The sequence below is a fragment of the Tasmannia lanceolata genome, unplaced genomic scaffold (genome assembly GCF_043159265.1).
Source record: "Tasmannia lanceolata isolate RefF3 unplaced genomic scaffold, GAP_Taslan_0.1 ptg000019l, whole genome shotgun sequence".
Taxonomy (NCBI): domain Eukaryota; kingdom Viridiplantae; phylum Streptophyta; class Magnoliopsida; order Canellales; family Winteraceae; genus Tasmannia; species Tasmannia lanceolata.
In genome coordinates this window covers 28,609,099-28,636,912 of record NW_027518696.1, presented here as the reverse complement: position 1 = coordinate 28,636,912, position 27,814 = coordinate 28,609,099, and the positions used below count along the sequence as shown (strand labels likewise).

General features: G+C 40.0%; 3 protein-coding genes across 3 annotated transcripts in view; 1 reads left to right on the top strand and 2 right to left on the bottom strand.

Annotated features, from left to right (window-relative positions):
* Positions 1–19,012, bottom strand: part of LOC143852874 (ankyrin repeat family protein) — a 61,158-nt gene extending 42,146 nt beyond the window's left edge. The window contains exons 1-2 of the mRNA XM_077362512.1: positions 18,848–19,012; positions 8,856–8,943 (exon numbers count right to left, since the gene is read on the bottom strand). Coding sequence (XP_077218627.1) covers positions 8,856–8,943; positions 18,848–18,913 — 154 coding nt within the window. The 5' untranslated portion in view covers positions 18,914–19,012. The remainder of the gene's footprint in view (positions 1–8,855; positions 8,944–18,847) is intronic.
* Positions 19,013–20,289: 1,277 nt separating this feature from the next.
* On the top strand, positions 20,290–23,248 carry LOC143852474 (uncharacterized). Its single transcript, XM_077361858.1, has 3 exons — positions 20,290–20,834; positions 20,932–23,025; positions 23,113–23,248. Exons 1-3 carry the CDS (start codon positions 20,290–20,292, stop codon positions 23,147–23,149), a joined length of 2,676 nt encoding a protein of 891 aa, XP_077217973.1. The 3' UTR covers positions 23,150–23,248.
* A 1,252-nt stretch (positions 23,249–24,500) lies between these two features.
* On the bottom strand, positions 24,501–26,329 carry LOC143852473 (putative ubiquitin-like-specific protease 1B). Its single transcript, XM_077361857.1, has 6 exons — positions 26,085–26,329; positions 25,451–25,538; positions 25,265–25,360; positions 24,921–25,175; positions 24,742–24,836; positions 24,501–24,651 (listed from the first exon to the last, which is right to left on the bottom strand). The coding sequence occupies exons 1-6, from the start codon at positions 26,327–26,329 to the stop codon at positions 24,501–24,503; spliced, it is 930 nt and encodes a 309-aa protein (XP_077217972.1).
* Positions 26,330–27,814: the final 1,485 nt, after the last annotated feature.

Here is a 27,814-nt window from a genome sequence, read left to right as displayed (position 1 = left end):
AGCCTGCGAGTTTGCAATTGGGTAAGAATCATGAGAAATATATGTGATAAATACTAGCTCCAAATGGGAATTGTTTGTATTATTATATGTATGTAACTATGCTTTAGATAGTATTCTGATCAAGCGTTTTATTGGATTTAGGATTATGGCAACTTGAGGAGGTCGTGGTGGTCGTGGAACTCGAGTGAGCCGTACTAGAGTCCTCCATGACATTATTGGAGGAGATCAAAATGTGGCTCAAGAAGAGCCAGAGATTCAGGAAAATCAGGACGAAGGGGTTCAAGAGGAGCAAGTTGTTCAGGACCCTCCGAATCAGGGAGGCCAAGCACCGAATGAGAATCCTGAGGCACCATCGCCTCAAGATGATATTGAACAAGAAAGGAGTGAGATGAGAAATTTCATGAGAGCCATGATTGGATTGGCAAATCAACAACGTCAACAACCTCCGCAACAGCAACCGCAAGTTCAAGGACCACCAATGGCAGGACAGCCACACCAAGTGTTTGGAATTTTCGAATTTATGAGGCTTTCACCAAAAGTTTTCAAGGAATCGACTACGGCAGATGATGCCGAGTCCTGGTTGGAGAATGTTGAAAAGGCCTTTGAGGCAAGGAACTGCAATAAAAATGAAGATAGGGTCAAATATGCTACTTGTATGTTGGAAGGGAGAGCCCTTCATTGGTGGAAAGGAATTCAGAGGAAGTATGAGCACCATCAGGGACCTTTCACTTGGACGATGTTTCGCACCGAGTTTCTTGTGAGATTCTTTCCTTGTAGTACTCTGTACCGTATGCATCAGGAGTTTACACAGTTGGTGCAAGGAGATACGACTGTGGAAGATTATGACGTGGAATTTGATAGGCTAGCACGCTTTGTACCTTCTTTGGTACCTGACGATGAAGAAAAGAGGAATAAATTTGAATTTGGATTAGCTATGTATCTGAAGAAGGGGATAGCTGGATCTACTACCCTGGAATCGTATGAAGATTTGGTGGAACGGGCAAAGAAACTTGAAGCAATTCATCAGGAAGCAAGAGCCTATGCTCAAGCTAATCAGAAGAAAAGAAATAGAGAAAGTGAAATCAAAGGAGGACAAGCTCCTAGGGGATCAGCCCTGAATCAGCAAGCGCCCAAACTTCCTGCTTTTAAAGAGCCTAGAAGAAAGCAAGGAAATCGTGGGGCTATCAGAATAAGTCAGCACCGAATAAATCAGTTGCCCCTAAATGTGAACGTTGTGGGAAGAACCACCCTACTGAGACTTGTAGATGGAATACCGGGGCTTGTTTTCGATGTGGCGAGGTAGGCCACAGAATCGCAGTGTCCTCATCCAGCGAGCGATGCCCAATCAGTTCAGGGGACGCCTACAGTTCAAGCTCAGACAGTTCAGACTCAGACTATTCAGAGCAGAGCTGCACCAGTTAATTCTCAAGGGCTGCAAAGAACCGACAGGCCTCGCGTTCCGGCACAAGCTTACGCTCACTCATTAGGATGCTCAGGCCGCTGGCACAGTAGTATCAGGTACTCTGCCTATAGCATCCTCTTATGATCATACATTATTTGATTCTGGTGCGACACACACGTTTGTTTCATCTACTTTTGCTGCACTACATTGTTTACCTACTTTACCTCTTGACTATGACTTGTGTGTTAGTACACCAGTAGGAAAGGAAATTTTGGCTAACAGAATTAGTAAGATGTGTCCTATTAGAATTGGAAATAGGGAAATGTTAGCAGATCTTATCTTGCTTGAGTTGTCTGACTTCGATGTGATTTTGGGAATGGACTGGTTGTCAACCCATTATGCTTTCGTAGATTGCAATAAGAAGGTAGTAAATTTTGAAATCCCTAAAGAGGAGAAGTTTTGTTTTGAAGGGAGTCGAGCTCACTAGTCACTAGACTAGTGTAGTTTTGTCTGCAATGCAAGCTTGTCAACTTCTTAGACAAGGTTGCGAAGCTTACTTGGCATCAGTAGTTGAGATTAATGATAATGATATGAAGATTGAGAATATCCCCGTAGTTAGGGAGTTTACAGATGTATTTCCTGAAGAACTTCCAGGTCTACCTCCAAACAGAGAAGTTGAGTTTACTGTTGATTTAGCTTCTGGAACGGCGCCTATCTCTAAGGCCCTATATTGTATGGCACATTTGAAAATGAAAGAATTGAAAAGTCAGTTGGAGGAACTGTTAGAGAAGGGTTTTGTGCGACCCAGTGTTTCACCTTGGGGAGCACCAATCTTGTTCGTTAAGAAGAAAGATAGAAGTATGAGGTTATGCCTAGATTACAGAGAATTGAACAAAGTCACCATAAAGAACAAATATCCGCTTCCGCGGATAGATGACTTGTTTGATCAATTGCAAGGGGCATGTGTGTTTTCAAAGATCAACCTTCGATCAGATTATCATCAGTTGAGAATCAAGTCAGAAGACGTTCCAAAGACAGCTTTGCAAACTCGGTATGGCCATTATGAGTTTCTGGTCAAGCCGTTTGGATTAACAAATGCCCCGGCAACTTTTATGGACCTGATGAACAGAATATTCAGACCATTATTGGATCAGTTCGTGGTTGTATTTATTGACGATATTCTGGTATATTCTAAAAGTCGGTCTGACCACGAGCATCATCTGAGAGTTGTCTTAGAGACCTTAAGAAAAGAGAAGCTATATGGGAAACTGAAGAAGTGTGAATTATGGCTCGACTCAATCTCTTTTTTGGGTCATGTGGTCTCTAAAGACGGAGTATCTGTAGACCCAAAGAAGATTGAGGCGGTAATGTTGTGGAATAAACCGAATAATGTTCCTGAAATTCGTAGTTTTCTAGGTTTGGCGGGATACGACTGCCGTTTCGTCGAGGACTTTTCGCGTATAATTGCCCCTTGACCCGTTTGACACAAAAGGGGACAATTTGTTTGGTTTGAGGATTGTGAAAAGAGCTTTCAGGAATTGAAACAAAAGCTAGTCTCTGCTCCCATCCTAACTCTGCCTGTTAGTGGAATGGGATTTACAATTTACAGTGATGCTTCGAAGAAAGGCTTAGGATGTGTACTAATGCAGAATGGCAAAATGATTGCGTATGCATCATGCCAGTTGAGAACTTATGAAGAGAACTACCCGACCCATTATCTGGAATTGGAAGCCGTTGTGTTTGCTCTAAAAATTTGGAAGCATTATCTGTATGGAAAACCGTGTGAAATCTTTACTGATCATAAGAGTCTGAAATACATTTTTACTCAGAAAGAACTTAACATGAGCCAGAGGCGTTGGTTAGAATTGTTGAAGGACTACGACTTAACCATAAGTTATCACCCCGGAAAGGCTAACGTGGTAGCTGATGCTTTAAGTCGGAAGTCGTCTGTGAATTTGGCAACTTTGATTACTTCTCAGAAGCATATTTTAGAAGACCTCTGAAGAGCGGAAGTAGAAATCTGTGGTCCAAACTTTGGGGTAATGATGGAAACACTCCAAGTTCGGCCCACATTGCAAAAAAGAATCAGAATAGCTCATGATTCCGACCCAGAACTTCGTAAAATCAGCAATAAGTTAGAAGAAAGATCTGAATCTGAATTTCGAATTCACAATGATGGTACCTTAATGTTTGGTAACTGCATTTGTGTTCCGAATGACTGTTTTGAAAAATGAAATTTTGAAAGAAGCTCACAGCTCTCATTACTCTGTGCACCCTGGAGGTACGAAAATGTATAAGGATTTGAAATCAAATTTCTGGTGGAATAATATGAAAAGAGAAATAGCTCAGTATGTATCTCAGTGCCTAACTTGTCAGGTGATTAAGGCAGAACATCAGAGACCACCTGGAACACTGCAACTACTTCCCATCCCAGAATGGAAGTGGGAGGAGATTACGATGGACTTTGTGTCGGCTTTACCTCGTACTACCTCAGGCAATGATTCCACCTGGGTAATTGTGGACAGATTGACAATGACAGCTCATTTTATACCCCTTAGAACCGGGCTGACACCCGAAAGGTTGGCCAGACTGTATGTTGATCAGATAGTTAAGTATCATGGTATGCCTAAAGTCATTGTATCTGATAGAGACATTCGGTTCATTTCTCAGTTTTGGGACAGTTTGCATTCATCAATGGGATCTTCCCTTAAGTTCAGTACAGCTTTTCATCCTCAAACATATGGACAATCTGAAAGAACCATTCAAATTTTAGAAGATATGCTCAGGGCTTGTGTTATGGATTTGAAAGGATCTTGGGATGATCATCTTCCCTTGATTGAATTCTCTTATAATAATAGTTATCGGGCTAGTATTCAGATGGCACCTGTTGAAGCCCTCCATTGGAGGAGATGGAGATCACCTATATGTTGGGATGATGTGGGTGAGAAAAGACTCTTAGGACCGGATTTGGTTCAGGAAGCAGTGGATAAAATCCAATTGATCAGAGAGCATCTTCGCGCGGCACAAAGCAGAAAGAAGAGCTATGCAAATGTCAGACGAAGGGAATTGGAATTTCAGGTCGGAGATAAAGTGCTTTTGAAAGTATCACCCACCAAGGGAGTGATGCGATTTGGAATTAGAGGAAAACTCAGCCCAAGATTTGTGGAGCCCTATGAAATATTAGAAAAGATTGGAAAAGTGGCTTATCAACTGGCCTTACCTCCATCGTTGTCTAGAGCGCACAATGTGTTTCATGTGTCTGTTACGAAAGTATGTAGCAGATCCAAACCATGTGATTGAATTGGAACCTCTGAATCTAAGAGAAGATTTGTCATTTGAAGAACAACATGTCCATATTGTGGATCGTAAGGACCAAGTTCTCAGGTGAAGGACTATTCCATATGTGAAAGTTCAGTGGCAGAATCACTCTAAACGTGAGGCCACCTGGGAGCTGGAGGAGAATGCGAGAAAATATTCGTTCTATTTGAAAATTCAGGTATGCGATAAGTAAATTTCGAGGACGAAATTTTCGTGAGGGTAGAATGTAAATACCCAAAATACCCTATTAAAATTTCGTTCCCCTTTTATTAAAAGGGGCATTTTTGTCACTTGGAATTTAGCTTTGATTAGGGCTTCTTAAGAAAGCCTATAAATATATCGTTTTGTGGCTAAAACAAACCCTAAACGTTTTGTTCAGCCCTAGAGAAAGAAATCAGAGAAAGAGAAGGAGAAGACGGAGGAGATCGAGATTTCGGAGTCGAAGCCGCGAACCAAGGTAAGATCTATGTTTATTGCAGGATTCTGTATGCTAGAAACCCTAACTTAAGAGTTTTAGGGTTTATAAGAATCGATTTAGATGTTCGATTTCGTTAAAAAATAAGAACTGATCCAGTTCTTGAACTCCTTGGGATTAGCATCATTCTTAATTCCGACGAACTCAAGATCAGGAAATTAGAGTTTTGGAGATTCGACATAGAATCTTTAGCGATTTTTCTTAAATCGTATGTTTGAATTCGGAGTGTGAAATCGGGTTTGGCGGATTCCTCTCGTCGATACGAATCCATCAGATCCGACCACGCGCAATTTGGAGTTCGAACGAACAAGAAATGAATTTTTGAAGTTTTCAGAAAATCGGAATAAATCTGGAATTTTTCGTCAAAAACCCAGCCGCACTTCAGGCGCCTGCCTTATGGTGTTCGGGTGCCCGAAGGGGCTATTCGGGCGTCCGAATGTGAAGGGTTTAAAAACCCGAGAGTTGGATTTGGAAAAAGTCTCAGAGACGCCCGAAGGGGGCATCCGAGAGGGGTGTCCGGGCGTCCGAAGATCTGGTTCGGGCGTCCAAACCCGCGTGGAAACTGAAATTTTGTTTTGGATTTTGGACTTCGATTCTTCGGTTTAGGGGTTACTTTTAGAACCCTTATGTGATGTTTTTGTATTATTCAGATTAAGAATACTCAATCGTTCGACGAGTTTGCAGAACGAACTTTCCGTCTTTGAGGTACGTAATAACGTACTACTTTGGGTATTTTGTAAACCCTATACACTTTGAATTGATATTAACTTTAGAATCCCGTATTGATGCCTTGAACTTCTGAAATGGCCTTGGGTCTAGCATGCCTAATTCTGTTCTTACCTATTCAGTACCATACCATTATGAATCTGAACTTTTGAAATAACTGTTATGAAATTCAACTTTAAAATTTTCAACCTTTAAATATGAACCTTGGACACTTTCTGAACACTTCTGTGGAGGCTTGGGTATTTCTGAAACCCTGTCATATCAGGGTAGTACAATTGGCGAATCCTGAAACCCACCGTGGGGGTAATACACTAGAACTTCTGGCCCGTCAGTGGGATAAAACGTTGGCCCTGTCGACTTGTATTTGAACTTTGAGGAACTAGTTCCAACACCGCGGACTGTTGGTGTAAGCAATAACATGTCTTCTGCACCATGCCGATGATTCTGAAGTGTATTTGAATTCTGAAAACCTTTGACTTTGACCAGAACTTAGATATTGAATTGCTTTATGGTACCTTTAATTCAGAACCATATTTGACAAGCACTTATATCTACTTTGTGCCTATTAGATCAGTTGAGACCTCAGTATTCAGTTTTGATTCTGTTTTGATTCTGTTATCTGACCCCATTAAGCCTTGGCATGCTTAGATCTGTACTTAGAGTAGTGCTTTATTATGTACTGAGCTTTTCAGGTGACTGTGGTTATATAATATTTTTCAGGTCTTGACCCTCGTGAGGTTAACGAGGAACAGGACGCTTAGCATTTGAACCGGTCTTTGGCTTGGAGATTAGCTTAGTTATTTAGGAAGTGAGTTCTTTGAATAAGATGTAAAGACTTAATTATTTTATTTTGTTTTGACTCAGGGGAGAGTTGAGATTTGATTTGACTTGGTTGGGTCCGCATTAATTGAGACTTTAATATTTTAGTTATGAAATGTCGGGTTATTTCTGTTATTACTATGTAGCCTTGTACATTTGTGGGACTCGTCTTGCAGGCGTACGGCGCTGTCATGTCCTACACCCAGGGTGGGGGTTTGGGGCGTGACAGAAAAGGAGAAGAGGTGGGGAGGGTGTTTGTTTGGTGGTGGGAGGCGAAGGATCCAAATGCCATAGGCATTATTAGAAGTGTCGCGCACCGACCCCATAGAACAAGAGAGGCGATGAAGGATGAGGTTGAAGGAATGAAGTCGATTCAGTTCTTTCAATCTTCCCAAAACAAGCCTACATTCAACACAGAATACAAATCTAAAGAAACAATGAGTGTCATTAAGAAAAAGAAACATGCAATGTTCTTCCAAAACACCCATAACAAAAACTAAAATTTTCTTCTTAATTCATAATCAAAACAGCCTTGAGACGTTCATGTACAAGGTGAGTATTTATAGGCCTTTTGCATGGCCGACCTTACCTAAACTCAACTACTCAAAACTGACTTCAGCTTTCCTAAATAATATCAAAATCTCACACGTCCAACTCTTCTAAAGTTTCTCTCCTACTAAAACTAAAAACTTCCACCCGTCAAAAGCAAACTAAACTTCCTAAAACTTCTTTTAAAAAAGGGATTTGCTAGCACGTAGCGTCCATCTCATAAGGTATTTCGTGGATGGGCTGTTGCATGTGACAGCAGCCACACAGGCTCACTTTTCAACATATTTTGTCTTTATTCATGAGGTGGCTGCTCTCACATGCAACAGCCCATCTGCGATGGACACTAGCAAATCCCTTTAAAGAAAACTCTCCTAACAAAACTAAAGCAATGCCGTTTCGGCCAAGAAGAAATTTCAATTAAAAATTAAAACTAAACAAAACTACGTTTTGAACTCTTTGTAAGAGAAAGGTCTGTTGATTGTGAAGCCGTCCGATCTTTCTGGCAATCTTGGATGATCGGCCTCTCAGTAACATGATCTAGCATTATCTCGAGCTTGATCATCTATATGTATCAATTGATGCTTGATCGGAAGGTCCGATCATAGTTCTGAAATGGTCTGACCTATATCAAATGCTAATCTCGGTAGTGGTCCGATAATAGTTCTGAAATGTTCGGCCATTGATCTGCGTCCAATTGATCCAATCATGGATCCGGATCTCCATCCTTCGAACAGCTTAGATGCACCTGGATCACCAGCTCCTTCACATGGACATATAGATTATTTGATATCAAGTTGAGATTCAGTCGATGCATCTTATGTAATAGTAGTGAATGAAAACAAAAGGGAGGAAAGATGAGCGAGAAGGAAGGAGAAAAGAGAAGATATGCTTTGAGTGCTTAATTAGGGTTAGATGTCCAAGCCTCATTACTTATATCTTAATCATATTCCCGAATGACAGAAATACCCCTAAAGCGGCGTAATGCATAGAAAATGGATAATAATAACATATCTCAGCAACAAATATAATGTAATTTTTTAATTATGTTCTAAATACTTCAATCTTCCCGTATGCCTTACAAACAGACTCACAAGAAAGGTTGATCTCTGCACTTTCCTCCTCACTACATAGGTCTTTCAAAAGGTTTCATAGCTTCTTCCAACCAAAATAACTCTAAGCAAAGGACATAAAGTACAACAAGGTGTTACTGAGAATGGATTTTGCAAAGATTGGTGAAGGCAGATGGGACAAGATTTTACTTTTACTTGCTGGAAGACCACACCCATCCTCCATGATCAACTCATGTGGTTTTATACCAAAACTAGTTACATTGGAAGTAGCCCCAAATAAATGAAAGAAAAGACAATAAATCTGTATTCCAAAGCCCTGGATAGATGGGGTTCATTATATGAAAAGTTATTCACAAGAAGTTGTTGGTTTAGCATTAGGAGTCGATGACAAATGATAACCTACAAAAATCTATAAAATAATGGTGTTAAATAAGATAGTATGATCCATCATTATGTCAAATAAAATAATTTTGACAGAAAAAATCATTGACATAACCTGTCCGGCCTTGGGAATCTTTAGAATCAAGAGAAACACCCTTTGATGATAAGTTTATCACATCATCAATTTCATCAAATCTAGCAGCCTGCGACAGAAATTAAAGAAATCAAACAAATGGAGAAATCTGTTGATGTTGATTAACAACTGGATACTTGAAGTAGTTAAAAATATATAAAATTTTGAAGAAATTGATAAAGACAACTTTAGATTGAACAAAAATTAAGTAGCTAAGGACTAGAATGTCCATCAAAAATCAGAGTGATAGTGATTAAAAGAAGCTCAATCGAACTATGTATAAGGTTCTGCTGTCTTCAGATACTATCTATTATAAGTGTCAACAAAAGTTCAGATTTCACTGACTTAAAAATGAGTTTACAGGTTTAGTTTCTCATTTTCAGCTCTATTAAACAGCTTCCCTAAAACAGAGATCATTTGTGTAGTTGAGAAAGATCAACTTGGGGAAATTTGGGTACCAAAAGATCATATTCTCACCACCTTAATCTCTCCTAAGTGGCATAATGAAAATTTTACATAAATGCCCCTACTATAATATGTGAACCAAATAAAATAAAACAGAAGTGCCCATTTATTGACTGTTTAAGAATATCAGCAAGATGATCTTGGGATTCAATATATGGGGTACTTGTCTCCTTGGCTATCACCTCCTATGCAACAAAGTGTAAGTCAATCTCAGTCTGTTTCATCCTTTCAGGAAACTTAGGATTAGATGAAATAATGAACAGGTGAACAGCAGCTTGGCTGTTAGAAGATAACTTCAAGAGAAGTCTAACTGAAAGCCCTACCACAAAGATAAGAATTTTTAGACAAACCAACTAACCAGTAATACGTGCGATGGCACTCTTAAAAGCTTCCCCACTTGATCTTGCAACAATGGATTGATCCTTCCCCACTTGATCTGGCAACAATGGATTGCTTCCTGTTTTTCCATGTAACAGAATTTGCACAAACAAGTGTAGAATACCTGGATGTAGATCATAATAATAAATGTTCCCACACCTGCATGTGCAATGGATTGCTCCCACACCCAAGTGTTTGTTATTCAAATATAAGACACCCTTTCTATGGGATGATTTACAGAACCTTAAAACATATTGTGTCAAGACAAGTTTGCCTAGAATCATGCACACAACATCCACAGCATGGGTTATATTTCGGCAAGTAAAAATGAGATATATCAGCTTACTGACAAGTCTTTGATAAATCTTCTAACATGTCACCCTCATACGCATGAAGATGATGGCTTTTCTCTCTAGAGGTATCAATAGGCTCATTCCCTACCTACGGCCTTCCTTAGAAGATTCAGCACACATTACCACTACCAAATGAAATTCCCATTTAGATTGAGATGCCTTGATCCTTAGGATACTTTCAGAGGCCGAAGTCCTTGTTACCCAACTATCTTCCCAAATAATCCTTCAGCTCTTGAGGTCTAAGGATGGCAACCTAAAATGATTGTCGTCATCATATACAATGAGGACAGTTTTTCCACTTCCTCTTTTCACAAGTACATTACGATAAGCAACACTACTTTGGAAACCCATCTTCAACATTACAGAATTGACCCTATAAACCTTGCATATGGTGATTACTTAATAACACAAAATGTTGGATATTGACTCTGCATGACCAGACTTGCGCTTTGCCTAGGTGGCATATTCCTCCGTAAAATAAATACTATGTATAGGAGGATGGGTCAACTCTTAATGATTATATAATTATATAATCTCACCTAGTATGTCTCCCAAAATGAATCACTGAGTGGGGATGACGGGTTTAATGAACTGTTGTTTTAATGCCTGCCTGCTACCCAGAGTCACCACTGGGAATGGAATTGGACTATTGGAAAAAGGCAGTGTCTAGGGGCCTAAGACATTACACAGTGTGCTATAAAATAAAGTGACACAACCTACCATGATATCAATCCATTCCTAGCATGGTGATGATGTGCAATCTTAAGCAATCAAGGGACACCCCATGCTAGAAAATAGGGTCGTATTGTTAAGTCATAATTGATCAGTCTTCCTAAAGTAAGAGAAATTGAGCTTATATGTACATGAATAAATATGGAGCATTCATTATATGCACTTCACCAAAAGGCATGAGGAATGATATCCCCCCCCCCCCCCCCTGACGGATAAAATCCCCCCCGCCCCCTCCTCTCTCCTTAATGTTTTCCGTGAGAATTGTTCACTGCTTGAGGATAACCCTTAACGTTTTTCCTTACCTTTGAAAGTTAACGGATAATGTTAAAGGGGGGGATTTTATCCATCAAAGGGGGGAGGGGGGGAGGGGGGAATATCATTTCCCAAAATGAATAGTATTAAATATTTCCAATCTTAAACCACTTATGTGCATGATTTTGTGCATTCACGTCCACTCATGCACATGTCAGCCTAATTTAGGGATCAACATATGCACTTTTATGTTTTTGCATGGTGGTTGCATAAGACTTGAATACTTAATTGATTTAGCAAGTAAATGGTGATTTATGAGACTCTCAGTAACCTACATATTCATTGTAGATGGTTAACTCCAAGGATGGCCAACTTGGAGAAATGAAACATGCACGAATGTGAAGAGTCAAGTTTCTTCTATAAATACCTATGATAGGTAGCTGGTTGAAGATATGATAGAGGAAGCCATAACATTTCTTGAGAATGATCTCTTTATGTATTAATGCCTTTGGGGTATAAGTTAGCCCATCTCTTCCTCGTCCTTCTGGATAGTGGGCGACAATATATCTTAAATCCTTGTCTTTATCTTAGGAATGGTAGAGCTCTGCGTATGCGTACCCATCTGCCTCCAATGAGTTTTATCACTTGGTTGCATCATTTTCCTCTTATTATTGTTTTCAGGTTTATGAAGCTTCATTGTGATTGATTGTAATTTATATTTCGATATGGTGAAATATTCTCAGAATAATTTATAAATTTTTTGGGTAATCTCTGATGTCATACGGTTTATTCTATTCAAAATTCAAATCATTTAAATAAAAATAGGCATTAATAAAATTCTTTTACTAGAAGCCGGCGAACAAAAAATCGATCAAACCAGCAAGCCAATTTCTCTCTTTTCTGAAATACCTTGTCAGTGATCTTTCACATCTAATTGTATGAGCTTTTAAATCATGATCTCCCATTCAGGATTCTTCAAGGAAGTTTATCAATCCGAGTTACGAAGTAAAAGTTACAATGACTTTAAGTTAACAACAATCCAGAATTGTTCAATTGTTGAATCTTGCACTTCAACATCCTGGTCGCCTGTTGATTTTGTTCTACAATTGTTCGGTTAATATCTTAACCAACAACTTTAAAGTATCAATCCTCGTTTTTTTCTAATGCATAGCCGTAAGGAACGTATTTTCAAGGAGAATGTTAACTCTGTTGAAGGGAAAAAGAGAAGAAGAGAATAGAGAAGAGTGAGCTAAGGATTTCTCCCCCTCACGTATGTATTTATATAAAAGAGAGAAAGGTACAATGAAAACTATGCACTTAGGCATCTACAGATGTACACACTTCTAACTAGGGGTGCAACTCGGGTCGGGCAGGTCAGGTTTTCCAAAACCCTACCCTACCCGAGAATTATCTCGGGTCAGGTCGGGTCTAATTTTTTACAGAAAAACCCGAGATTTGTAGACCCGGCCCTGCCCAAGATAGTTTCTCGGGTTGGGTCAGGTCGGGTCGGGTCGGGTTTTAATTTTTCACCGTAGGATTATTACTAATTTTAAAGATTGTGGAAAAGAAAAACAAATCTTTACACCAACAATCTCTAAATTTATGTCGTCAAGTGTATAAATTTAAGGACACTATATTTTCACATAAAAGACATGATCACCTTAATGAAAACAATTGGATCAATATATTGGAAAATGATTTGCTATGTTATTCAAGAGATATTTAAGAAAGTCACAGTACACCCATATGACTCGAGTTGGGTTTCAGGTTTCAGGTTTTTTTCTTTAAACCCGGCCCTACCCAAGATTGAGTCGGGTTTTCCAATTTAAAACCCGGCCCTACCCAAGACCCATGATTTCTAAACCCGACCCATGTTATTTCGGGTCAGGTAAAACACGGCCCAAGTTGCAACCCTACTTCTAACACACCCCCACAATCTGGAATGTATATATTATGCATTCCTAGCTTGTTACAAATATCACTTAATTAGGTTTTACTCAAGGGGTTTGTTGAAGGTATCAGCTAACTGATATGCTGATCGTGTGAAGGTAGTACATAACTCGCCCTGTTGGATTCTGTGTCGTATGAAGTGGCAGTCCACCTCTATGTGCTTAGTATGGTCATGAAAGACTGGATTGGTAGTAATGTGAATAGCTACCTTGTTGACACAGTATAACTGAGCTAGAAATGATGGTGAAAATCCAATCTCAGATAAAAGCGAACGTAGCCAGATAAATTCACTGCTAGTATGTAACATGGCTCGATATTCAACTTCCGCACTCGACTTGGCTACAACATTTTGCTTCTTACTTCGCCAGGACACTAAGTTGCCTCCCACAAAGGTACAATAGCAGGTCGAGGAGCGTTTCTCTACTAGAGAACCTGCATAGTCAACATCACTGAAGCCTCCTACCCTCTGATGACCAAGTCTTTTGAAAAACAGTCCCTTCCCTGGAGCGCTTTTCAAATATCAAAGAATCTGAATCATAGCTGCCCGGTGGGATGTACATGAAGCACTCATAAATTGGCTAACTACCCCCAACTACATATGAGATATCCAGGCGAGTAATAGTGAGATAAATAAGCTTTCCAACTAGCCGACGGTACCTGTCAGGGTCAGCCATCAAGTCTCCCTCATCCTCCCTCATCTGGAAGCAACTTTGTATTTGGGTCCATGGGAACACCGGCTAGTTTCATCCCCATAGAACCAGTCTCATCCAACAGATCTAGCACATACTTCCTATGAGAGAGGGAGAGTGAGAGACTACTACCAAACTAGGCTACCTCAATCCCCAAGAAATGTCGAAAGCGTCCAAAGTCTTTTGTGGAGAATTCTTTTTGCAGAAAGACCTTCAATTTTTGTATGCCAACTATGTCACTCCCTGTGATAATAATGTCATCCACATACACTATGAGAAGGACATGGCGAGAATCTGACTAATGACTAAAAAATGATTGTCAACTGCACATTGCTTTATGCCATATCTCATTAGAGCATCACTTAACTTCCCAAACCAAGCTCAAGGGGATTGTTTGAGACCATACAATGATTTTCGAAGCAGACATACTGAGGAGGAATCTCCCCCTAAGCAACATGCGCAAGAGGTTACTCCATATACACCTCCTCAGCCAAGTCTCCGTGGAGGAAGGCATTTTTGACATCTAACTGATACAATGGCCACCCATGATTGACGGGAAGAGAAATAAGGACACGCACAAAGGGAATTTTGGCAACGGGAGAGAAGGTCTCAGTGTAGTCAATCTCATAAGTCTGAGTATACCCTTTAGCAACCAAGCGTGCCTTAAGGCACTCAAGTTTCCCATCCGGAAAATATTTGATGGCATAGACCTCAGAAGCACGAAGCGGGTGCGGGGGCAGGAGCGGAGGCGGGAGCGGGGGCGGGGACGGGGAAGCGGGGGGTCTAGAAGAGTTCTAAGTTTGGGAGCGTGTATGTAATTTTTTCCTTATATATCTTTCAAAATTCAAGTACAACAAAAAATAATAGTTTCTAACCATTTTCATATGTATCTTTCAAAATTTAAGAACATCTAAAAGCTAATTTCTAACTATCTTCACCATCTTCATTTGTGTGCACTCGTTCCTCGTGCCTTCTGAAGATGCACAAGCTTTTGTGTTTAATGAAGTACTTTGAAGAGTTGGAAGAGTTTGATGTAAGGAAGTTGATGATGGTGGGACTTATAGACTAATAGAAGCAGGCAGAGAGCGTCATTAGAGCAGTTCCCGTCTCTCTAGGGTCGCGCTCCCTGGAAGCTCCTTCGTAAGGAGCGCCGAATCGAGGTTCCGAGGTGGGAGCGGTACCCCGAGAGAAGGTTCCTGCTTCTAAGGCATAGACCCATCGACAGCCAACAGGATGAGCATCAGAAGGAGGAGCAACGATATCCCACGTATGATTGGCCTGAAGAGCGACCATCTCACTGTCCATAGCAACACGACACCGAAGGTGAGCAACAGCTTCCTGCACAAACTTAGGCAAGGAAAGAGAAGACAAAGAGGATAAAAAACTACGAAACGACAGCTGAAATGATCATACGAAACATAAGATGAAATAGGATGAGCAGTAGTGCGTGAATGAGTGTATGAGGCAATAGGAGCATCTATTGCCGAAACGTTAAATTTCGGCCGAAACATTTCGTTTCGGCTGAAATATTTCGGTTTCGGCAGAAAATGAAACGAAAGGCACATAGTTTCGGAAAAGTACAAAATTTCGGAGTACAAAATTTCACCCGAAATTTCGGAAATTTCGGTGAAATTTTTACAAGATTTTGTCAGAAAATTCGTACCGAAACCGAAACGATCCCGACTTCTACCTCTCAGGTATCTTCTCCTTCGGTTTCACTGATGACCGAAACCGAAACCGAGATTTAAAACCTTGATTAGAAGTAGGAGGAGAAGATACCTGAGAGGTAGAAGTCGGGATCTCCGACTGAAGAGACGATGCTTCGAGAGGAGGTGGAGGAGGATCTGCATGCTGACAGACCTTCGTACTAGCAGGAGGAGGAGGGACCGCAAAAACCTGTAAAGGGGCGGAATCAGATATGGGAGGAGCCACTGACACCTCAAAAGGAGGAGGAGATGTTGTAACTGGGTCGGGAAGGACCAGAAGAGGTCACACGAGAGGTAGGAATAGAAGATGCATACTCACTATGTGTAGAAAAGAAGAAAAGGGACTCAAAAAAAGGTAACACCGGTGGAGAGAAAGAGCCGACGAAGCCTAAGGCTGTAACACTTATAGCCTTTCTGAGTACGAGAGTAGCCCAAAAAGACACAGCACTCAGCTCAGGAATCTAATTTATAGTGGGAGATACACGTCAATTCATGTCATATGCTATTGGGTAGACCTTAGAATTTTGATCGAAAATCATGCAACATGCGTCTTGAATTGGAAAACGTAGGAAAAACAACTAAAGGGGCTTCGCAATTAGCACACCAGATCAACCACTGCTAGTGGAGGAAAAGCTTATGCTGCTCTTGAAGAACCAAAAGCGATCATTTATACATTGTGTCAACTTAGATAGTTCTTAACCACACCCTCAACAAGTATGCCATTTTTATTAGAGCAGAGAGAAAGCTCTTCTAATTCGCAAAAGAAAGCTCCAACAATGCTAAATGTTTCGATTACAGAAGTACAGGTCACCTATCTTTTCAGTGCCCTATGCTGTGAGCCAAATTTACCAAATAAGAAGGGGCTCATTAAGAAGATAATGAAGATGAAAAGGGTCTTAACATATATCATAAAAGGGGGAATCAACTTTGCTCCAATGAATAATGAATTCACCAAACAAAACCTAGGTGAAGATTGGCATCAGTGTTTCATAACGCGAAGGCGGGTCAAGACGCAGCTAAAGCAAATCATAGTCGACTCAGTACTACGATGTTGTCGAGTAATTGGTTGACGCAGCTGAGTAATTAGTTGATTGACTCATAACTCGGGAGAATCAGAGAAGCTTCGATTGACTTTGTAGGGAACAGCGCGAACTCAGACAAGAACAGGACCAAGTTAAAAAGGAGTCGACTCGGGGGAGTACATGATGACACGAGGGAGTTTTGATAATATGATTGACATCAAAAGAAAACATCCAGGCATGCATGGTTTCTCTCAATTAAGTATGCACTATGGTCATTGAAGGTGGGTCGAGCAAGAACATGATTTCCATAAAGATAGGGAGAAATTTTAACTTGAAGGCAAAGAAACATCATCGACCGTACAAAGTACCACAGTTGACAGAATGTAAAGAAGTTAGTGATACCATTTGATTGGCTAATTTCTCCACTGGAAAAGAATATAATGATTTTATATAGTGGTTAAACATTGATTGAAGGAAAATAGGTTCAATATGAGCCTGTACAAGTGTTCAAAAGTTCAATACATCAATTTGAAGATATTCCAAAGAATGGACTAATGAACTTCTCAACAATGAGAGATATAAAATGTAGTATCTATCTCATATACAAGTAGTACCTATCTCTCATATATGGGTGACACTGCTTAACCCAGTGGCACATCGTATGAACCCATCGCGTGCAAATAAATAACTATACCATTAACAAATAACCATCAAGTACATATTTCAGCTACCTCATTTAGATGATATGGTAGACTATATATCCGGTCTCAAATCTATTACAACATTGACTTGAAAAAATGCTATTATCAATTATGCACCAAGCTGAGAAACGAACCGAAGATGAAGACGGACTGCATTAGTGGCGTGTCATGCTATTAGAGTTATCAAGTGTAAAATGTCATGCTATTTGAGTTATCAAAAGTAAAAAAATGCATAAATGAGGATAATAACTCACCTATTTAGTACTCCTATTGTGGAATTGTTTTTTTTTTTAATTTCAACCAGGCTTTGTCTATAGCTAAAGTCCAGATGAACATATCAACCATCTTTGCCAACCAATGAAGATTCTTCATAAGAAAAGGCTGCACATCAACTTTTGAGAAATGCACATTCATGCACTTGGGTTTGTCTTTCTCAGTTTTAAGGGGTTGATCAAGTGAAGGTAAAGGCGATTGGGGAGTGATATACATCTACTAAGAAAATGTAATCATGTCACAAGAAAAAACCACATAACTCACCTACTTAGTCCTCTTTTTTTTTTTTATTTCAACCATGTCAGATTCTCAATAAGAAAAGGCTGCATATCAACTTGAAGAAATGCAAATTCAAATGCACATTCATGCGACCTGCGTTTGTCTTCCTCGGCTAAATGGTATCCTTCAAGGGTTGAAATTCGATCAAGAGAAGGTAAAGGCGATTAGGGAGTGGTATACATCTACTAAGAAAAGGTAAACATGGTGATGGGATGGGACACAAATACGGCTGTGTTCCCAGATATTGCCGCGTGTCATCCATGCACGAGCAGAGCCCAATCATCATGAAGAAGGGCGTTGGAAAACGGCAAAGACCACACAATCACGACACGTGTCACCCTCTCGCCGCCCAGGCCTCATCATCACAAATTATGGAAGGAAATGGCCGCCAAAGCCATGCGCACCGGCGAAGCAGGGGGACGGCCCAATCCTGCAAAAGAAGGTTTTCTCTCCATAATGATGAAAAGGGCCGCGCGCCTCCCTTTAAAAGGGAGAAAAAGGAAGAAGAAAGGAGGCATTTTTCTCTGAAAAGAGGACTTCACCCATTCTCCACTCCGGACACCGGAAAAAGAGGCGAGGCAACAACAGAGGAGGCTAGGAACTCAATCCTACTCTCCCTGCTAGTCCCCTCTGACCCGCTCACTCACGCACCCAGAAAAGATTCCGCACGCTACCCCTGGTAACCCTGATCGAAACCCCTTCCCCCTCTCGCTGTTCTTTATATTGATTGGTCGAAGGATCTGACTTGGGTGTCGAAGTGGTCGTCCGGGACCCACCCTGGACCCCTGACCCCTTTGTTTGTGATTGCAGACCCCGCGGAGGCCCTCTACCGACCGCACCGACTGCGCAATCGCAGACGCCATCACATGGCACAAGAAATAACAACAAAACCAAACTAATGGTGATATAAATACGCCAAAAAGAACAGCAAATTTCAAGGAATGGTGGAACAGTGGTAGATTACAAACAGGTCGATAGAAGAGAGAAGCAATATGCAGACAGAGAATAAGAAACGGCTCCTTTCTTTAAATTGGGAAAAGTGCAAATAGATACATGAATTTAGAGAAAAGGGTTTGGTACTTCTGATTATTGAAATCTTGTATACCGAATAGAGCAAAAATAAGAAAGAAAGCAAGAGAGAAGAGAAGCAGAAAAATCGGAGTTTTCTATGTACCTCGAGAAACGCCTGGACCTTGTCGAGCGTCTCCTCGGGAGATTGCTGCGTCTGACTCGTCCCCATGCTCAGGTGCCCTAATATGCGTCGTGCACACTATGCGCCCCCTGTTTATTACGAGACCCGAGCGGGGAGAGCAGAAGAAGAGGGGGAGTTTTTCCCCGTTTGGATTGCAAGAAAAACATTTCTGGTCGGAATTTTTATCTTGGAAAATATTTTCTTTCCGGATTTTAGTGGGAAATGATATGTTTACTGTGGAGGCAGAACTAGTGAACTACGCTTTCAAAATATTTTCTTTCCGGTATTTCCTCTCAGCCTGTCAAATCACCCCCTAAAGTTTCAAGTCAATCCGACGGTTGGAACGGGAGAACTGGCCCTTCAAATTGAGTGGCAGTTTCTGTAAATTTCAAAGTTGTGGGAGTAAACAAAATTTTGGACCAATTACCAATGGGGGACAAACATTAGGCAGAATTATCAACTGGACCCAGGCTTTTCAGAAATTACGAATGGGGGACGAAATATGTACAGATGGAAAATTGGGGTCGAAAATGCCCTTTGCCTTTCTTAAAGACCACGTTGCTTTTACTTTTGTACTTTTACCTTTTCCCTCTTCTTTACTGTATCATTTTCTACTTTGGGGGTTTTTTAACGTAGCATTGGACGTGGGAAAACTCAACAAACACGTGAGTAGTATTTTTGCAATGTTTTTGTTTTCTCATATCTGTATTATCTTGTTTAGGGTTTTGTATTTTGTTGATCTCTAATGATTTGTAGTGGAAAACCCTTTTTGAGAGTTGAAAACCCGATTTCAGGTGGCTACCCTATTTTGAGGTTTTGTTTTGAGAGTTGCAAACCCTGTTTAGATATTTAGTAAGCCCCATTTAGATACTTGAAAACCCCTCTTTTATAGGCCTTAAAACCTTTAACAAACCCCTTTTGGAGAGTTAAAAACCCCTCTATTATAGACTTTAGAAGCTTTGAAAACCCTCTCCTAGAGAGTTGAAAACCCCTGTTTATATATAATCCAATTTAGATAATGGATAACTCCCTTCATAGATTTGAAAAGCCCCGTTCTATAGTCTTGAAACCCATCTAGATACTTGATACCCCCAATTAATCACATGATAAGCCTTTTTGTCCTTGAAAACCCTCCCTTAGATATCTGTTAACCCCAATTTAGGTACTTGATAATCCCTTTGGGACCTGAGAAGCCCTCTATAGACACTTGAAAACCCCAATTTAGTTACTTGATCAGCCCTATTTTAGACTTGAGCCCCCCTAGCCAACCATGTTTATTGACTTCATAACCCTCCTTCTTGAGACTTTAAAACCCCCATTTAGAGTGTTGACAACCCTGTTTAGAGATTTGAAAACTCCCTTTTTTCAACATTGTTCTTCTGACATCTTGTGTGTCTTTGCAGGTGTTTAAAAAAACCGAAACAATGGTTTCTCTTCTTTTACACTATGATGGAAAATTGAAGGATGAAGTTTCGTGGGAATATATCGGTGGGAGGAAGACATTCTTATCGATTGGACGACGAATCAATTTCCAACAATTTAAACTTCTAATCCAGAAAAGAATCGGAACTATAGAAGGGCAGGTGATTGAATCCATAAAGTGTCGATACGTTGTTGATCCATATATATCCACTTTAATGGATGTCGATAATGATGATGCCTTCCAAACCATCATGAGGATGTTTGACAAAGATGTGTTTAATTCTATGATGATATACATATTCAAAAGCATTACTGACAATAGTAGAAATTCATTGTATTCGTCAATGCTGCCTCCAAACAATGTTTCTATTACGGGACCCTCTAATAATGTAGCCATTCCGTCTACTTCGAATCCACCCCAAAATCTTCCTCGAGAAGCAGAAAATGTCAATCATCCCCCGCGTTTTGAAGTGGATTTGCAAAGAGACTACGATGATGAACTTGATGGTACCAATATAGGAGGTGATTCAACACAACCGACTGTAAGGTATTGTCCTTCTTTACCAATGGTTTTTCCCCTTCAATATTTGAAATAAAAAATTAATCAATCTACTAGCCTGATTATATATTGTTCAACTATGCAGGTCTCGCATTGTCCTAAATGAAGAATTTACACATGATTTGACGGATCATGCCATTGAAGATATCCACGACAGACAAAGTGATGGAGATTTGGAAATGCACTTCAATAATGAATTTCAAGATGATTTTTGTGTCATGAGTGGTTATTTTGAAGAAGATAGGAATGATGATGATCATAGTGACGATGACGAGGATCATCATGATGGCATTGATGATGATCATGATGTTGATGATGGAAATCTTGGTGTCCCTCATGACAGTAGGCTGCAAATGGAAGTAGATGATATGTTTGTTGGGGCTCATGAGGTAGATGCTGATAATGTTGAGATTGAGAAGTTAACTTGTGGGGCAATGTTTGCAGATATGAAACAGTTCAAGCAGGTAGTTCGAGAGTATGCAATTCGGCAAAGATTTAAGTTTGTGAAATCAAAGTCAACACCAAAAAAATATGCCGTTCGATGTAAGGAAGAAGGTTGCAAATGGCGTATATCTGGCATTAATAATATGACTTATGTGTTAGTGAAGACGTTTGTTCCCGACCATACGTGCACAACTCAACTAAGGGGCAATGATCACCCTCTTGTAACATCAGCTTGGGTTGCTAAGACATGCTTACGCTTATTCGATCGCCCAGAAGAGATCGGGACAAGGATCATAAGAGAATATATTAAGATGCATTGGGGTATAACTATAAGCTATCGAAAAGCGTACATTGCGATGAACATCATCCTTGAAATTAAGTGTGGGAATGTTGAGGACTCTTACCGCATATTGCCTGCACTTTCAGTTGAGATGATGAGAAGAAATCCTGGCACCTATATGCGTGTTTTCCGTGGAAGAGATTTACGTCCAAGGGGAGATGATAGGTTTGTTCGGTTATTTTGGACATTTGGTCCCAGCATACGTTCCTTTAATCGAATACTCAGACCTATAGTTTTGGTCGATGGTACACATCTACGAGGAAAGTATCTAGGAATCTTATTGATTGCAGTCGGGGTTGACGGTAACAACGGATTATTTCCATTAGCGTTTGCAGTTGTCGAGACCGAGAACGAAGATAGTTGGAGGTGGTTTCTTAGGTTGGTGAGAGAAAACGTAATGTCAGCGGAGACGAACGTATTCACCATATGCTCTGATCGACAGAAGGGGTTGATGCAAGCAGTACCTATAGAATTACCTAATGCAAATCATAGTTATTGCATGCGTCACCTCGCCGCCAATTTCTATTCTGTGTTCAAAGATCTTTTACTAAAGAAATTGTTTTGGAGAGCTGCACGGGCATTGAGAGAGTGTGTTTTTAAAGAAACAATGGAGAAGATTAAGGAAATTAATGAAAATGCACACAAGTGGATAAGTGACATCCCCAAGGAACATTGGGCTAGTTTTTATTTTAAGGGGGATAGATATGATGTATTGACGACCAATAGGTCGGAGTGTTTCAATGCTGTCTTGAAGGATGCGAGAAAATTGCCGATTGCATCATTGGTAGAACACACTCGATGGAAGACTTCTGACTTCTTGCAGAAACGACAAGAAATGGGTCAAGGTTGGCAGACAAAGTTGACCCATTACGCAGAAGAACATATGACATTGGCAAGGGAAGAAAGCCGCCAATATACAGCTTATCGAATAGGTGTTCATGATTATGAAGTAAAGTCCCTTCAAAATGTTGATGCTGTGAACCTACACCTGCAAACATGCACCTGTCGTGCTTTCCAAACGATTGGACTACCGTGCGGACATGCCATGGCAGCTATTGGCATCACAGATTTTGATCCTTACGATTACTGCAAAGAATGGTATCATGTACAGAGGTATCGAGATACATACGATGAGGTGTTGCACCCTACACTTGATCGGACCCAATGGCAAGTTCCTGCAGAACCTTTAATGACACTATTACCACCACGTGCAAAGAGGCCACCTGGAAGGCCGCGTACGAGAAGAACGGATCGTGAATTGCAAAGCGGATTACATTACAATTGCACCACATGTGGACAACTTGGTCACAACAAAAGAAGTTGCAAAGAACCTCCCATCGTAAGACAACCTGTTGACGAAACTGCCATTGAACCTTCTGCACCTATTTTCAACAGGTACGTGGTACACATTATATGAATTATTCTATTTTTATAAAAAAATATTTTTCAAGAATAATTAACTGTGGTGCTGGTATTTTTTAGGTCTGGTGTACCTTGTGAACCTCCTTTCTTCTTGTAAAAGTGTGTTCCTGAGACAATGCATCGACGGCTTCACTCTCTTTTTTGAAACACAAGTGGATTAGTTGTATATGATGGATGACTTCAGTCTAATTTTTTGGAAGACAATTGGATTAGTTGCATACGATGGATGACTTCAGTCTCTTTTTTTGGAAGACAAGTGGATTACTTGTAAATGATATATTTTTGATGTACTTAACTAGACAAGGTGGGTACAAAAATATTTTTTTGTGTACTTAACCATTCTAATTTTTTTGTACTAAGTGAATTGGGATGTAATACATGAAGCACATTGAATGAATACAACATCCATTTCTTTGGATCCATATCTTTTGTTATTCCATCATGAGTAGAATTGTAATTCCATTGGAGGATTATCAAGTTACTGGTAGAGGATTATCAAGTCTACAAAAAAGGGTTATGTGAAGCTGGGGGTTTTGAAGTCCTTATTTTTGGGTTATCAAGTATAAAAATTGGGGTCACCAAAATCGAAATGGGATCATCAAGTCCATGTGTGTTGGCCAAAAGTTACTGGGCGATCCACATGGGGTTTTCAAGTCTTCGGTTTTGGGGTCATCAGGTATAAAAAATGGGGTCACCAAAATCAAAATGAGATCATCAAGTCCATGCGTGTTGGCCGAAGTTACTGGTCCATCCACATGGGGTTTTCAAATCCTCGATTTTGGGGTCATCGGGTATCAAAAATGGGGTCACCAAAATCGAAATGGGATCATCAAGTTAATGTGTCAGGCAAAAACTACTGGCCGATCCACATGGGGTTTTCAAGTCACGGGTTTTGGGGTTATCAGGTATAAAAAATGGGGTTACCAAAATCGAAATGGGATCATCAAGTCTGTGTGTGTTGGGCAAAGTTACTGGCCGATCCACATAGGGTTTTCAAGTCATGGGTTTTGGGGTTATCAGGTATAAAAAATGGGGTCACCATGGGGTTTTGGGATCATCAAGTCCATGCGTGTTGGCCGAAGTTACTGGTCCATCCACATGGGGTTTTCAAATCCTTGATTTTGGGGTGATCAAGTATAAAAATAGGGTTACCAACTTAGAAATGAGACCATCAAGTCTGGTGAATGTGAGCGGTGTTCTGGAGTCTAAAAATAGGGTTACCAACTTAGAAACGCAGTATACAACCTGTTTACTCAACAACCTGTTTGCAGAACAACCCATTTACACAACAACCTGTTTACACAATAACCTGTTTTGAACAACAACCTGTTTACACAATCACATCATTTCTCCTATTGAAGTTCTGAACAACACATACACATGCCATTTAAGTTTTGAACAACGCAACAACTCAAACACAACAATCACATCCGTCCACAACATTTCTCCTATTGAAGTTCACATTTCCCAAACTCTCCTCGTATAAATCGTTGACATAGTTCCAGTCGCATCTGAGGAATGTCATCTGGACCAAAATTGAAAGCGACCCCACTATACATATGCTCCATCCCTTTGATCACAAATAGTCCACAGTCAAATCTGCAAAACAATAGGTAGTGTAAATGGAATAGGATTAAACTCTGAATAACATAAAGCATTCACATTTAAAAGGTTTATAGGCTGCCTTACCCATTATCTTGTTGTGGGAAGTCTGCCACTTGGGCATATGGAAAGTGGTCTATGTCACAACCATGGGACTTGAAATATTCTTTTATCAAGGCTACCTGGAGAAAAAATCAGAAATGAAATATAACTGTTTGACATATCTAAGAATCTTAGACTATCACTGAAAATGTTAATGTAATTACCGTATGCCTTGCTAGTTCGTCGAATTTAAGCTCTTTTGAGGAGTTGCACTCGAAGAAGGATTTTTTAACCATGTCAAGCACAAGCAGAACCCAGTGGTTGTTTTGACATAATGGGATCAAGACCATATTAATCTCTTCCCACGGGATATCTATAAGTCTAGCATTCAATATCCCTTTCGCAAGTTCATAATCTTTGACCTTTGTTTTCTCATCCGTGGTCTCATCCATGGTACGAAGTCTAGAAATAAGATTTCCCTGTTGAAGGAAAGTCCTCGATTGAAAAAAAATGCTTCAACCACCAATGAAGGAAAACTAGCATTCTTAACGTAGAAAAATTTACTCACATGTACCAATGAAGGAACAAATATAATTTTGCTATGAGGAGTTGTTGATCTGTCCTTGTAGGAGTTCTGAAGAAACTTTCCGTATACATCCAATACCTTCAATAAAAAAAGTTGAAGAGAAGATTATTCATATCGTTATTGACTTACATATATTTTCTTAATCACCTTTAAACAAAAGTCACTTACATTATTACTGAGGTATCTTCTACGTCTCCACAGGCATACCAAGTCGTCAACAAATATCGTTATACCTTCTTCCTTCATGATACAACGACTAGAAAATGATATAATTGTTAGAAAATGACACAACTATAAACAAAATAAGGTTATACATTTTGCATCTACTTACCTTGTCTCATTCTTTAACAATTTTTTAATCAATTTAGTCCTCCTATCCTTCCCATTCTCCTCCTCTTCTTTCTCTTCTTTTTCCTCCTCTTTCTTCTCTTGTTTATTCTTCTCCTCCATCTCTTTAACTTTCTCCTCATCTTTGTCCTCCTCTCTCACCTCCTCTCTCACCTCCTCTTTCTTCCCATTCTTCTTCTTCCTTACTAGCTTCCTCTTTTGGGGTAAAAGTGGTCCGTAGGGGCTCATCACGTTGTGGCTTGGTTTCCTAATGCGTGCCTCCATCTTTACGCATCTCTCAATGCTCCCTACTTCATTTTGTTGGTCAATGGTAACAGTACATGTTGTTTCTTTTCGCTCGTCCTCTTTTTTCTCTTCTACCTTCTCTTTCTCCTCCTCTTTGTCATCTTCTTCCTTCTCTTTCTCCTCCTCTTCGTCCTCTTCTTCCTTCTCTTTCTCCTCCACTGCCTCAAACCCTTCGAAGTGTCCTGCGCCTATTTCTTCTTCGACTTCTTCAACTTTTTCGTCTTCTTCCAAAATAAGTGTTCTTACTTTTTCTAACCTTTTTCTCCATCTCTCCTTCTCCCTTTGAAAGTCCTCCCTCTCTTTTCTGACTGCCTCCTTTGCCTTTCTTATCCTCATCCACGATCTCCTCTTCCTTTCATCCTCTCCACCCTCCTCATCCTGACTATCCCCATCTCTCTCTATGTCTTCATCCATATCAAGGTTGGGCAATGTTGAGGTTGTAGGGGAGTGACCCAATATTTCTTGGCCCTCTATTGCGGGTTCCTACCCATACAAATAAAGCAAACGATGATGAGTTTTTAAACATGGACCAATTACCAATGGGGGACAAACATTAGGCAAAATTATCAACAGGACCCATGCTTTTCAAAAATTATCAATGGGGGACAAAAGAGGTCTTCTCAGTGAAAGCTGGACGAAAATGCCCTTTGGCATTTACAACACGTTTTCACCTTGGTTTTTCCTTCTTCCCTCTTCTTTTACTTTTCCATTATCATCTCTTTTTTTTTACCCTACCAGTCATCTTCCTCCTTGTTCAGCCACCATTGTTGTTGGCAAATCTTTAAAACTTGAATGTTGAGTTCTTACCATCTATCTCTTTCTATTTATGTTTTGTTTTTCTTTTCTTTTTTAGGGTTTTGTACTAATTTTCATTCCTCTGTTATCTAGTATAAAAAATGGGCTTATGAAGTGCTTCAAAATTGGCCGAGAGTACTGGAATTTTCGAAGAGGATTTTCAAGTCTCTAGGAATGGGGTTATCTAGTATAAAACATTGGGTTACTAATTTCCGAATGGGGTGATCAAGTCCCTCAAAATTGGCCAAGGGTACTAGAGTTTTGGAAGGAGGTTTTCAAGTCTCTGGGATTGGGGTTATCAAGTATCAAAGTGGGGTTACCAATTTCTGAATGGGCTTATCAAGTCCTTGAAAACCCCCTTCCAAAACTCTAGTATCCTTGGCGAATTTTCAGGGACTTGATCACCCAATTCAAAAATTAGTAACCCCATTTTTTATACTAGATAACCCCATTCCTAGAGACTTGAAAACCCTCTTCCAAAACTCCAGAACTCTCGGCCAATTTTCAAGCACTTGACCCATTCGGAAATTGGTAACCCTACTTTTAAGAGTTACTAACCCCCTTCCAGAGAGTTGATAAACCCCTTCTGCTACAAAACCCCCTTCCAGAGAGTTGGTATTACATCTACTTTTTCTTATACAACCACTTGTCTTCCAAAAAAGTGAGTGAAGCCATCTATACATTATCTCTAGAACTCACCCTAAAAAAATAGTGGAAAACCCTAAAAACAAAACCTAAATACAAAGAGATAGATGGTAAGAACTTAACATTCAAGTTTTTAAGATTTGCCACCAACAATGGTGGCTGAACAAGGACGAAGATGACTGGTAGGGTAAAAAATTAAAAAGGTGATAATGGAAAAGTAAAAGAAGAGGGAAGAAGGAAAAAGCCAAGGTCAAAACGTGTTGTCAATGCCAAAGGGCATTTTCTTCCAGCTTTTATTGACAACACATCTTTTGTCCCTCTTTGATAATTTCTGAAAAGCATGGGTCCTGTTGATAATTCCACCTAATTTTTTCCCCCATTGGTAATTGTCCCTTTAAACATTAATCAATAACAAAAAATGATATGCTCTATTGGGATACCTGATCGTTTATATATTCT